Source organism: Gallus gallus, chromosome 3 (genome assembly GCF_016699485.2).
Source record: "Gallus gallus isolate bGalGal1 chromosome 3, bGalGal1.mat.broiler.GRCg7b, whole genome shotgun sequence".
Lineage (NCBI taxonomy): Eukaryota > Metazoa > Chordata > Aves > Galliformes > Phasianidae > Gallus > Gallus gallus.
Genome location: NC_052534.1, coordinates 7909783 through 7923878, shown reverse-complemented (window position 1 = coordinate 7923878; position 14096 = coordinate 7909783). Strand labels below are relative to the sequence as shown.

At 46.2% G+C, this 14096-nt stretch overlaps 1 protein-coding gene across 1 annotated transcript in view; it reads left to right on the top strand.

The window, feature by feature from the left end:
* Positions 1 to 241: 241 nt before the first annotated feature.
* EHD3 (EH domain containing 3) overlaps positions 242 to 14096 on the top strand; it is a 25203-nt gene continuing 11348 nt past the window's right edge. Inside the window, exons 1-3 of the mRNA NM_001031040.2 lie at positions 242 to 726; positions 7210 to 7386; positions 12167 to 12264. Coding sequence (NP_001026211.2) covers positions 500 to 726; positions 7210 to 7386; positions 12167 to 12264 — 502 coding nt within the window. The 5' untranslated portion in view covers positions 242 to 499. The remainder of the gene's footprint in view (positions 727 to 7209; positions 7387 to 12166; positions 12265 to 14096) is intronic.

The following is a 14096-nucleotide window of genomic DNA, read 5'->3' as shown; positions in this document are numbered from 1 at the left end:
AAGCTCGCACACACGCAGTTTGTGTCAGCGCGGGATAAAATGGCGGCAGGGCTGGAGGACCCCGCCGCGCCGGGCAGCCGCAGCCCCTCTTTCTCTCCACACACCTCCTCAACATGGCGCCGCCCGGCGCGGCTTCATTCAGCAGGCAGAACGGGCGGCGCTGCCAGGAGTTCCCACTTCCGGCGCCTGCCCATTTCCTGCAGGGCCAACCCTTAAACGCCTCCCGCCGCGCTCGGAGGGCGCTACCGCCTCCGCCCGCCTCTCGCGCTGTTCCTCCGCGGTATGCCCGCGCCGGCAGCCGGCGGCGTGAAGGGAAGCGGCGTCTCCCGGCGCCGGTTGGCCGCGAGGAGCGTTTGCTGACTGAAACCGCCGGTACCGATCGCGCAGCGGACAACGGTCCCGGAGGGAGCATGCGGGGGTAGCCCCGGCCGCAGCCCCTCGCACCGCCCCTCGCCCGGCCTCGGCGCTCGCAGCGGAGCTGGCTTCAGGCGGCCCGAAGATGTTCAGCTGGCTGGGCACTGACGACCGCCGGAGGAAGGACCCCGAGGTGTTCCAGACGGTCAGCGAGGGTCTGAAGAAGCTCTACAAAACCAAGCTACTGCCCCTGGAGGAACACTACAAGTTCCACGAGTTCCACTCGCCCGCCCTGGAGGATGCCGACTTCGACAACAAGCCCATGGTGCTGCTGGTGGGGCAGTACTCCACCGGGAAGACCACCTTCATCAGGTAAAACGGGGCTGCGCCGCCTGCACCGGGAGCGGAGAGGCTGCCGGGCCCGCCCAGCCTCTCGGTGGCCACGCGGGTGCCGGGGAGTGCCCCTCTGCTGCGGCCGGGGGCCTTTTGTAGCCGTGTGCCGTCCGCATCCCTCCCCCGCTCCCCTCTGGGTGTCCGTGGTGCCAGGCAGCAGCTCCCGGGCTGAACTCCAGCAGCACGGTGACAGAGCGGCTGGGATAGCTGGTAAAACACCAACGTGGCAAATAGAGCTCGGGGCAGGGCATTAGCAGGGAGAGGTGAGTCATTTGTAGCCTTCTTGCTCGGTCAAAGCGCGAAGAGTGCAGAAAGCCTCACAGAGGGTACCCCTGTGACTGCTCAGGTCAGGGTAGACCATTCTTTCCATGATGGGATTCGTTGTTTCCCTCTTACCGTAGTGCTTGGGTGGTAGGGCAGCCCCAGGCCTAGCAGAGATTGGGGTGGGTTCTTGGGTTTGTCTCTGTGCCTCACCTTGGTGTTGTTCTGTACTGTGCCCAGAGGCAACACGCAGAGCCTAGCATGTGCTTAGGCGTGTGCATGCGCGAGAGGCTTACCAGTCATAAGGGCTCCAGAATCCCTGTTACAGTGCATCCTGCTGCAATGCTGGGAGAAGCACGTTCATTCCTGACTGCAAAGGAGAGCAATTGCCAGCAGCAGGCTTGATATGAAACCTGCAAGGAGAGGGTTAATTTTTTCCAGCTGGACTTTGTTGCAGAGATCTCTGTTCAGAGGCTGCTAGTTCAGCTTGCAGCAGCCTTTCTCTTGGGATCATAGCTGAAGCTGTGCTGTCTGCATTTCCTACGTGATTCATGAGCTTAGCATTAAATTCCAGCATTGCTCTGGTGTGGCTGTGTTGAAATCTGTGGAATTACCCCAGTGTAAACCTGGACGGAGGCCACAAGCAGCCAGGCCTTTGTTCTACTGGTGTGAATTGGTGGAACAGGGAGCTGTGTAGAGTAGAGAGTAGTGAATCAAATTGACTGTGCCTCTCCAGGAGTGACCTTGAGAAATGCAGGGTGTTGGTGTGTTGTAGTATTCCTGCTAGTAATGCAGGAGCCAAGAACAATGTATTGTCAGGCACGCACCTGGCAAGTAAAATTTAACAGTGGAAAAAGCCTTTCTCATGTGAGTAGGTCAGGTAGATGATGAAGGGATGTAAATAACCCTGAGAAGCATTTGGCATGTGGTTGGAATGGGCGTTGCTCTTCTGAAAAATGAGAGGCTGACTTGTAGAGGATAACTGTCTGATTCCACCCCAAATCTTTGTTCTGTGACTTCATACCACATGCATTTGAGAGGCTCTTTCTACCTTCCCAGTTAGCAATGTCTCAGAGCAGAACTTTCCTGAAATGTGAGGATGCTGCTGGCTATGAAACTAGAGTATCTCTTCCTAAAGCTTATCTGGATCACCAGCATCAGCTTTTCTCTTCAGTCTCACCTGGGTACTGTGGTTGGCAGCCATTCCTGCCTTTGCTCAATTGTGTTCCTTTTTCTGTAAGCTTGAGCTCCTTTTTAAGGTGCTCAAGCTTACAGAAAAGCTCCTTTGTGCTTAAATCATGTTCCAGGCAAAAGGAAGAGATGAGCCTTCTCTTCTGTGGGAAGGCAGAAACCCCTTGGGTCAGCAAGGTGATCTGAACCTTTCTTCAACCAGTGCGTTTCATGCTTATGTCCACTTCTCCCAGCCCTCTTTGTACAAGTCTGAGCTGGAAAGCAGAAGTTTCTCTATTTAAAGTTGCATGGGAAGGTGAAAGTTGAACTGTTGAAGAACCTGTGGGTCTCTTGTAGTAAGAGAACTCCAGTACACTTCCAACCAAAGGCAGGAGGTGCCAGGAAACTGCTGCTTGTAATAGGCTTCCAACATCAGCTTGCAGGCACTGATAGTTAGAGAACTGGGACAAGCACTGGATTAGCTTCCAGTTACTGTGGGAAGGTGAGTGGGAGCTAGCAACAGAGAGCAGGGCAGAATTAAAGGGGAGGGAGAAGTAGAAGGAGAAACCACTGTTTCATGGTGTTAGCATGAAACTAGACCTGTCCAAAAACATGAATTTGTTCACCTACTTTATAGATGAATTTGTCTCCTTTTCTTTCTTCCTACTGAGGTAAAGCAAAGAAGAAACGAAAAGCTCTGAAGAAGGAAAAAAGATAAAATCTCTCTGAACAGAGCACCCAGTGTCTTGAAGTGAAACTGCTCTCTTATCAGTAGGCAAAAGCAAAAGCAAGGCAGTCAAGGTCACAGAAATCTTTCTAGAGAAGGAGTGAGGTGAGCTGTGTGGGTCAAAGTCAGTGAGCACTGGCTAAACCATGCTATTCTCTCTCCTGCTTTCAGAGAGAACTGAACCCTTTCTTTGCTATACAAAAAAAGCAGCATCACTGAGTGACTTGTGTATTCTTGCTTTCTACTGCATCTCTCTTGCCTCACCCCAGTTTCTGTCTGCATCCATTTGGCTTTCTGCGGGGCTGGGATCTGAAAGGCCTGAATGTTGGAGGCAAGGCACCACCTCTACCTGTGACCACCAGCCACAGCAGTTAACTTCCTCAGGACAGGAGGATGCTGCTGAAGCCTGCATCTAATGTTATTGCCTTTAATGTTTCCTGTAAGAGGATGGGAATGCAGGATAGAACATTACTCTCCTAATTAACTTAGATTCTGTGGTCTTTTCTAAAAATAATCCTGGCTTCTGTCCAGCCATCCTGTTAATAAAATAAACAAGTCGGCCAGAGCCCTAGTGACTGTCATCATGGCTTGCTTTTCTGGTGTAGCCACTCTTTCCCCTAACAGCTAATCATTTACATGTTCTGGCCTCTCTGGACCACTTGTCACAAGCTATGCCAGGCAGCCCTTCTGTGACCTCCCCACGCGGCCCTGAACCTTTCATCTCTGCCTTCACCAGGCAGTTCTCACCGTTTCCTCCTACTGCCCTCCTTCCCTTTCCTCATCCTCTCCAGCCTGCATCACCTCTGCTGCCACAGCATCCTGCAGGGCTCCTGCATGACTCATCACTAGCAAATGGCTCCCTCCCCCACATCCTGTGAGGCATTCCTGCCTGGAGAGCCTGGGATCTCCTTGCCTGGCTCCTATGCCACACCATACCTTGTCAGGTCAGGGCAGCCCTGCCCTTTGTGCAGTTTTCCTGCCTGCTCCTCATCATCTTTGCTAGGTACAAGGACGGCTCTGAAAGGTGGCAGGCAACACAATGCTGTTAACCAGACTAACTCCAGATATTTCTCCAAGAAGTGGATAGGCCAGAAGTAAATGTTCAGCTCTTGCCTGATGCTTTCTGCAGGCTTCCCAACCTGGTGTGAGGTCACTCACCAGGCCTTGGAAGGTGTCCAGTAGCTCAGCACACTGTTCTAATAGGGGAAATAGACTTATAGCTGCTGCTTCCTAGCAATTGGTGTCTCCCACAGTGGTTGTTTGCTGTCCTCTCTCAGAAAACCCCACAGATTTAACAATTGCATGTGTTCATCTTTCCTCTGTTAGCAGAGGCAGCTTGTGTCACTGCCTAGCAAAATCCTCCCCCCACTCCCAGACAAGTGTCAATAAATCCTCTTGTATTTGTCCTGTGTGCAGTGAATCAGTACTGCAGACACCCTGCTGTACAATGTATCCAAATCTTCCAGGGAAGCTTTACTTACAATGCAGTGCAAATCTTCATCTCTCTGCTCTCACTCTGCTTGCTGCACATTAAGTCAATTAACATCATCTCATAATTTCTTCTCTGTGAGAGGGCTTTTGTTGAGAATTTGTTCTGTCTTTTACAAGAAATAAACACAGAAGTGCTTTGAGACTTTAGTTCAGTGGAACTGTGATAAAATTCTTTCAAGCAGCCTGGCTGGATGAGGAATGTTGTTATAATATAGAGGGCTTTTGCTTAGACTTTCTCAGAAGTCTTGCCTATAAACAACAAACAAAAAGCCCAGGGTTTTTTGTGTTCCCTTGAAACTGAGTGCTATCATATTGCATGCACACCTCAAACCAATATAGAGGAAGCAAGTTATTGTCTCAGCAAGGCTGAGATCTAGCACGTGGGCTAAGATCTGCTTCTAAATGCAGCTCATTTGTTGCACTTGGCTATTAATGTTACTGTTTCTTTTATCTCTAGCGTTTGCAAGGGGAGAACTCAAGGATTTATTGCTATATGTGCAGTGAATGCCTGTTTTTCTATCACTCTTTAAATATTTAATGTCAGAACAGAAGCTAAGTACAAAGCCTGAGCAGAAGAAAGCCAGTAGCAGTGACTAGCATGGCAGAGATGTCCATCAGGTAGTAACACTTTGTACTGCCATCCAAGAGACCTAAGCTTAGTTTCCAGCGTCTGGCTAAGTGGCTTCTGACCTAGCAAACAGTTGCTTCAAGTGTGAAGAGCTTTCCAGGGAACTCAGCCAAGCACATTTGCATCAATACAACGCCCTTGGTTGGGGGGGGGGTGGGGTGGAAAAGTGGCTTCTCCTTCAAACTAGAGTGGTTACAACAGCTGCTAGGAAGGCATACTATGATTATCAGTAAGGGAGTTGGCACTCTGCAGCATTAGCTGCCAACTGACTCCGTTAAGCAATGACCCACTTATATAGGGAAGTTTGAAGAACCCCTACATAGGCTTTATAGAGGCCATACCCTCCCCAATGTAAGCAGGTAGAATGGCTATTTCCTTCCCTTCCTTATGTATTTCAGTTTTATGGGAACAAACTGCTTCTGTTTCACCTCAGAGTTGATCCCATTAGAAGTTATTTCTGGTGATGATATGGTAAGCATAGTACTTGGAAATTACTTTGGGAAGGTAAGACAACATATGATAATGTGTCAATAAAGGGATGGTCAACTACTGAGGGAATTATGGGCATCATTGCTCCAGTTGTTCTTGCTGCAGCCATTCTCTTCATTAATGCACATCAAGTCAGAGACTTGCAATTTATCTTGACCATACACTTGCTCATTTTATCCTTAGATCCATTTGCTTTAGCCTTGCTCATTGGGAAATAAAGGTGTATTTACTGACAAAGCGTCAGTAAACAGCCCTGCTGGGTGAGCACAAAAAGCTTTTGTTGTTCCTAAAGCGCTGGACTGAGAACCTCTTTTGAAGTGATGGTTAAAGCAGGAACCCCCAAAAAGTGATCACAAGCCTTTGTGCTAGTGGTCCTGTAGTGCCTCACATAAGAACTTACTCTCTCAAGACTTATTCACTTAGTCACTCAAGACTCACTTGAGTGAACTAGTGCTAGTTCTTATCTCAGATGTTAAGAGTCCCCACCTCTTCCTTCCTCTTCTTTTTTTTTCTACCCCATGAATCTTTTTTTAACGTTACCGTGGTTCTGTATTTCTCTTTTTGTTTTGTTATAAAAACTAGATTAAAGCAACCGAAGAGCAAGTGCCAGCATCTACTGTCAATAAGCAACACAATACTGTACTAACTTCCATAGCCTGACAGTTATATATTCCTCATGTAACAGCTCAGAGCTTGTCACCAGGCCAGGTGGGCCAATGTCATCCCATACAGAGGGCTGAACTAGGTCTAGCTCCCTCTTGCAAGCAATATAGACAAAACAGTCTCAGTTCTTGGCACAGAGAGACATGTTTTCTGCACCTGCGCACACAAAGACAGCCTTGCTCCCAGTGATGGCATTTGATTCCTTTATAAACCAAAGGAAACTATCTCATGCACACACCACTGACCCATTATGGATTTTGCAAGTGAAGTCGGAATGTGCTGCCAGGGTCCTACTCAAAGTTCTATGGGCCTACAGGTGACTTATCTTTCCCTGAAACTTGCTAAACTGTATTTTCAGAGAGACTATCAGAAGCTTAAGAATTAATAAGGAATGCTGTTCTTATTGTGCCATTTAGCTTGGTAACAATTACTGAGATATACTCTGCTACCCACGTGCTTAGTGCTCAATATGCTTGAATGGTTTATATAGCAGACCTGTTACTGCACTGCAGAAGCACATGGGAAGGGAGACTGAAGACTTCAACAGCCAAGTACAGAAGAAGCTGGTATTTAAGTGACTGATTTGGACTGGGGGCTAAGCACATTAGCTGGATGAGCCTGCTGAAATGAGCTGCAGTGAAGTAATTGATATTGGCACCAAAGGCCAGTGAGGTTCCAGGATTAACTCTGTGATAGCAGTGTGCTGCTGTTTTCACTTTGCTGTGCTAAATCTGTTCCAAATGTCTTGAGGATTAAAATATACGAAATGATCAAAACATTATAAAAATTTCTTGCTTGCTGTACAACCTTCTCATTTTTTTTATCCACCTGAAATACAGAGGCCTTAAATGTGGAGATCCCAAGTAGAAAAACTACTGCAACATTAATCAAATGATACAGTGACCGTACTAAAAATAGTCTTGGAAGGATTCATACTCTCGAGCTACATAATTTCACTGGGATCTCCAGCACAACTCACTTAGGACTTAGGCAGCTCACATCTCATGCCCGCACCCTGTTCTTTCACCTACAGGTACCTGCTGGAGCAGGATTTCCCGGGGATGAGGATTGGACCAGAGCCTACAACTGACTCCTTTATAGCTGTTATGCAAGGAGATGTGGAAGGAATTGTTCCTGGAAATGCACTGGTGGTGGATCCCAAAAAACCATTCAGGAAACTCAATGCCTTTGGCAACGCCTTTTTGAACAGGTCAGTACTCAAGAACTTATTTGCTCTGGAGTATAAAGCTAGAATGTAATGAGCAGCATAGCTAGCAATTTAAAAGGATAAGGCCTGACACTGCTCTTCCAGCCTTCCTCACCACTCCTATCCACATGGCTGATGCAAAGCCATTCCAGTCCTACCACATACACATCAGTCACTCACTGAAGGGCAAATTAATAAAGTCAGGTGGGTCAAACATTAATTTTACTTAACAAACAAAACAAAGAACAAAGCACAGCCTGTCATACTCATGCTGTAGGAGTCTAGACATAAATTCTCATTATACTTTGCTTTCCCTTGCTTTAATATTCCTTGCTACTTCTGAGCAGTCAGCTCAGTTCTCTGAAGATAAGTATTACAACCAGATGCAACTCCTTAAAGTCACTGGGGCAGAACTTGCACAATGTCCCCATCTCTGCTTTCTTGCCCAGCCGCCCCTCTCCATTTTGTTTTTTAAGTGTTACTTGGATATCTCTCCATTCTCGGGCCTTATACATACAGCCTCACATACTAATAAAAAACAGCTGAGGAGATACTACTTTACTGTATGAAACTGTCTTAAGCTGGGGGGGCTTGAAACAGCAGCTCTGGGACACCAGGTTTGTAACCTTTCCATTCCCTAAATGTACTCCAACCATCCTGAGTTTTGGATTTAGGCCTTGCAGGAAGCTAGCAGCACACACCCATATCCTAGATGAGCACAAACTGTGCTCCACCAGACAGATGGGAACAAACTGTCCAACTACACCCATCATCAGCACCATCCATGTTAACACAGGGTGGGAGACATTGCAAACATGGCAGCTACTCAGCCAAACAACCAACGGAAAGATGGGCTTTGACTCCATCTCAGACTTCTGGGCTTTGAGAGAAATCAAGTTGTAGACTGTGGCATCTCCTGTCAGCTCTGTCCCTGGGCATCCTGGTGTAGGCTGAAGTGTGACAGGCAAGAGAAGGAGAAGCTTGATAAGGTTCTTCTCTCATCATTGCTTATTCAGAGAACCTCACAGTGGTAGCAATATCTGATCAGAACACAAGCTCACGTACAGCAACGTGGTCCTCTGTCAGACAGACTTGATATGTTTCAAAGTCTTGCAGAGCCCAGAACATCCACGCCTGGCTGACAGGTCAGGTAGCTGCCCACACCCTACATGGGAAGGTGTCCTGTGAGAATAACAAGCTTCCTGTCTATAGAACAGATATGGTAAATGAAGAGAATGTCATCCAAAAGAGGTCTGCTAATAGCAAGTAGCAGCCACAACTGGCTGATGGTCCACTGCAGAAGAGAAGCAATATTAAGAGTAGCAAAACCAGGCATAGAGGGCAAAAAGCAAGCTGACCTGGGCTGATTGATATGTTCCAAATGCAATTTGGTTTTAGTACAGCAAGGTATCTCTGCTGTTGCTAAGTGTCCGTTAGCCTAGTTCACTGCATCATGCCGTGATATTACTCTCTCCTCCCGCTCTTCTCTTGGAAAGGAAGCATCAAGCATGTGCCTGTTTGGACAGGAGGGCAGAGAGGCACAGCAGTGATTCAGCAGCCGCTGAGGTGCCGTACTGCTGGCAATGCAGAGAGTAGTCAGGGCAGCTAATTGACCTCCTTCCTGAAAACAGATTTAAAAAAAAGATTTCTGGACTGGCAGAAGATGACGTGCTAAAAGGGAGTAGCTCAACAGTTTGAGCCTCACAGTGCTGAAGATGCAGATGGTAACGCCCAGCCAATTAGGAAACTGAGCATAACCAAGAAGTAACTCACAGAAGGCTGGAAATGTAGCTGATGTAAGTGTACAGCCACTGAGCTTAATCAAGCCACCCATTCTTATTCGTGTCGTAGACCCATCTTCTCTGCAAGAGACTGTGCAAAGTTGTCTCTGCCTTGGTGCTGCTGTGTGAGTGCTAAGGCACTGCCCTCAGGTAGGAAGTCGTGAGCTGGGAATTTAGAGAAGGGAAGTGACCTCCAGCAGCCACTCTTCTGAACTGAGATCAGAGAGTAACCATGGGCAGGTCATTTCACCTGTGGGTGGGAAAACCAGTGGAAAGCAACAGAGCAGCACAAGGCAGTAGTGTTTGCACAGACCATGTTCATCTCATATGAGAGATGGCAGCCTGCAGCACTGCGTCCAGTGTGGCGCAGAGTCTGCTGCTCCTGGTGAGCTAAATAGGGATGTAAAAGCAGAAAGCATCCTGCCTCAGCTGGTGCATCCCTCCCAGGAGAGAATGGGGTCTGCCACCTTCCAGGAAGCAAGGAAAGAGTCAGGATTTGTCTGGGAGACAGCTAATTTTGCTGCTCAGAGCCTGTCTCCTTTCTCCATTCCCAAGAGATGGAGTGCATACCCTCCTGGTTAAGGCCAGAGGTGGGGCTGATGAGCTGCCCTGATCTGAAAGGAGAAGGCAGCTCTGCAGTACTCTGCTCAGACCTTGTCTCTTTTCCCACTCTCCTTGTACCAGGTACTTCTTGATATCAGGAGTGGGGCTTGTTTTCCTCTCTCCAACTCTGCTGGCAGTACCCCAGCTTTGGAGGGATCCCAGCAGAGATTACAGGCAGCACCTCAGTATCAGGAGGGCTTATTTGGCACCGAAAGCCTGGCATAAAATCAAGAATCTCAGCCATTACTTTCATATCACTTTGGCTTGATCGATGGTTGCAAGATTCCTCCCGTCCCTTCAAATCTGTCTTGGGAAGCTTAAGATAGAGGTGCCGTTTTGTTATCAACAGAAGACATCATGAGTAGTAGGTTCCATTTTCAAACCCATGCTCTACCCCCAAGGGTAGTAAAAGCCCGGTTTGGCATCACACTCTTTCCTTTGTGTGGTTCAGGACAGAACTAAATAGTGCTCTCTGAAGTACTGCAGTTCTGCTGGGACAACAGGAAGGCAGCATCCTTAACAACCTTGCCACAGAGTCAGAAAGCACTTATTCGTGTTGGCCCCCTAACCTTCCATCTAAAATTTCCTGTGAAGTACTTTCCCTGGAGAAACTGATGGAAAATCCCCTTGCCTGAGCCATTTAAATGTCAGACTGCAAGAAATGCTTAGGGCCATAACAATGGAGAACAAACCTGGGCTGGCAGGAAAGGGAATAACATGACCTCCTGAGCATTTGTTTTCTGCTGCTACGCCTGGTACACAACAGGAGAGCCAAGCTAGCTCCCCTCTTCTACATGAGGTGTTATGCATTCATTCAAAAATGCTTCTGTTGCCCCCTGCCAGGCTGTGGATGGAGGAAAGAGGCAGAAATATTTGGGCTGAAATACCTGACAGCTTAGGCATGAAGACACTTATCTAACCCTTGACAATTTACTCATCAGAAAAAAAACTGGGAATAAGGCTGTAGCATAGTCTGCAGAAGTTTGTGGCTGTGGGATTTCATCAGAATGAGCTATTCATCAGAGGCTCTGCCTGCCTTGACTACATGTAGTAGCCTTTGTGGCAGCTCCGGTCCTTAATGTGGTTCTGCTTCTTTCCACAGTAACATTTTTTTATGCATCAGCATCTCACCACCCTATTAATATACATATGTAGGCACACATTTAAAGCTGCCTGGAATGCCGTCACAAAAAGGCTATCTGTGAAATGCAACCAGGAACAGTGTAAACAGAGAGGATTTTGCTGTGCTTTGCTGTTATCAGCAACTGAAACAGAAGAACTGCAACCCTCTGAGAAACAGGCACAAGGTACTCCTGTTAGCTAGTGATTAGTGTAGATGGTGAACAACTAAGTGGAGAGCAATTACACAGAAATCAAGCTGTGGAGGGGAGTGGAGTGAGTGAATTACAAACCAGTGTCAATCAACAGCGTCACATTGCTAGGAAAAAAGCAAACTTCTTCCTGAGGGCTGTAAACAGGACTGTCACATGTAAGGTACAAAGTGCAATCCATCCACTCTGTTCATCACTGACAAGGTTGTGGCTGGAAAACCACATCAGCGTGGGGCATTGTGCCTGGAGAAATATGTGGAGCAATTTGAGAGGAATTGACAGGAATACTGCAAAGGTTTTTGGTAACTTAGAAAATGAACTGGAACAGTAGCTAGAAAGAATGAAAGTTATTTGTCTACTGTGTTTTAGACTAAAAAGTGCTGTAGCATGGGAAATTTAGATATGATATTAAGAAAGAGTTTTTGCTTCAAGAATAAGTAGACTCTCAGCAAACTCTGAATGTACATCCTTATAGGTTGAAGAACACTTCAGATAAACATCTGATTGATCCTGCCTTAAGGCAGGAGGATAGACTAAGTCAATTCTTGAGATCTCATGTTGCTCAGACTTAGGATTTCCGTGGTGTGAGAGCAGCACAGATAGCACACTTTCTGTTTGAGACTAGATGTAAAAGTAGATTAAAAGCTTACAACATTGTTGATGTACTGAAGTTATTTCAATGCACCCGAGTTCAGGTCCCTGCAGGGGAATGCTCAAATGACAAAAAAGAAATACCACTTTTCAGTAAAATCTGAATGGCAAATAAAAACAGTTGGATTTCTACACTGTTTTTCATTAATAATTCACAATATAGGGGCCACAAAAAAAAAACAAATGACCCACATCATAGGTCGTAACTGAAACTCATGTTCTGAAAGAACCAAAATAATCAGAGAAAGTGCTCAGTTCTGGCCACTTTTTCATTTCTTTAAATGAAGAGTAGCTCCAAACCTCGACTGAAAACTTGTTTTAAGGGAGATCAGAGCCCTCACTTTCCCATGCTGCCTGTAATGTTCGATGCATCATAAGAACCTTTCAGTTTTATTTTAAACATTTATTTTTGCACAGGTTTGTATGTGCCCAGCTACCTAATCCTGTATTAGAGAGCATCAGTGTCATTGATACACCAGGAATCCTTTCTGGAGAAAAGCAGAGAATTAGCAGAGGTAAGTGCCAGGTTCAGTTCTCTTCCAAATGATAATAATTAAAACCAAATGGACTATATGAGTTTCCTCTCAAGCTGTACATGTTCCAGACAGAAAGACTAGCAGGGGCCTCTCAGAGACACTGCACAACTACTGATGCCCCTTCAGCTTGATTTGCTATTTGCTAAAGAGGATTCAAATACTATCTGGAAAGGTTGCTGACAGTGTCAGTAAATGTCTGTATCAGTCCGGTATTCCCCAGCAGAACTGATTTCCATTAGAAAGCGTCAGTCAACCAGCATCTGTCTGTGCTGCAGAAACAATTGCTTCCAGGCTTCCTAAATCTAGGCTGGACTGGATGAGGTGTGAGAAACACAGATATCCACAATTTTTTGGCATATCTGGGTACTAAATAGATCTGATGAATACACAAAGTCTCTTAGTGACCTTCTTAGTATCTCAGAATGACCCTCTGAAGCAGACAACATCTTGATATTTTGAACCTAACCTTTGCAGTCATTTTTTTCACTTCATAATCTGTTGGTGGTATAGCTCATGTTTCTTACAGGTTCCCTAGATAAGGATGATAGACGTCGTTTCATTGGAAGAAAACCAGAAGTAGTAACAGAATAATAACACGCACGTTTGGATTTGAGAAGAGCAGTTCTCCTTCACTCTGCCTATTAACAGTGCACAATTAAGTTTCAGCAGCACAGGCTCTACACAAAGTACCGAGGCTTTTGCCATGTTTCAGTTTTTTTTATCCCATAAGATTTCTGATGATTCAGTTTTATGGCTCTCTCTCTTACCTTGAAATTGCTCTTGGAAACTGCCTTTCCTCTTTTCACTGAGGAACTACCTTGCACAGAGCCAACTGTTACTGATCTCACTGCCGTCTTCTGCTACAAGGACCTCAGCTAACGTCATTAATGCTCTAAAGGACAGCTAGAGTTAGTTGAAGATTCATATTAAGCTTTTCCAGAATGAGTCTTAACACTGTTAAGGGATCATGAACTCCTTCCAAGTAGTCTGCAATGGTAGCAAAACGCACTTGCCTTCATCAGGTTAAAAAACATGCTATGCAAGCATTCCTCCCTTCAGCAGAAGGTGCTTTAGAGTGGAGTTAAACAAAAGCTTACATTATGTAGTGTAAACATTTTTCAGTCAAAAAAAAAAAAAAAAAGCCAACAACAAAGCAAAGTACTCAGTTCTCTTCTGAGCTATCATTGTGATGGACATTTGCTTAGGATAAAACATTTTTGTTCTATTAAAAAATTTATAAAATATGAGTCAAAATGGAACCTTTTTAAGCACAAAAAAGCTTTCCATAACCTCTTTCCCATATCTCCTCACCACTTCAAGTCCTGACATATATTGCAATAGATTTTCCATCTCTTTCTGTTACTAAAAATATCCTTCTGCAAAATGTACTGGCACTTCTTGCTCTTTGTTTTGTGGATTTTCTCCAGCAGCCTCCCAGTGGACCTTGGTGTCCCATTCCTATAGCTAGGCTAGTGTATGCCAGCATTGCCAGAGCACACAATGCAACGCTGTTAGGAAAGTCACTGGTGCACTTTGCCCCAAGCCAGCAAACACCTCCCCAAACGTCTGGGAGAAACTGAAAGTACAGGTTGTTTGGGATCTCACTACATAGTCACGTAGACCCAGGACAGCTGGTCACGTGAGCCACACCAGTTAGCTTGTCAATAGCTACAGCACAAGCACCTCATCCAGTTTAGATCAGCGTAGCTTTGTTGACGTTGGAACGGCTTCAGTGATTTCTGTCTGCAGGGTACCCAGCCCAGGGAGCAAGAGGAGTCAGAAGAGGGCTCAAGTGCTTATGTTTAGGAAGG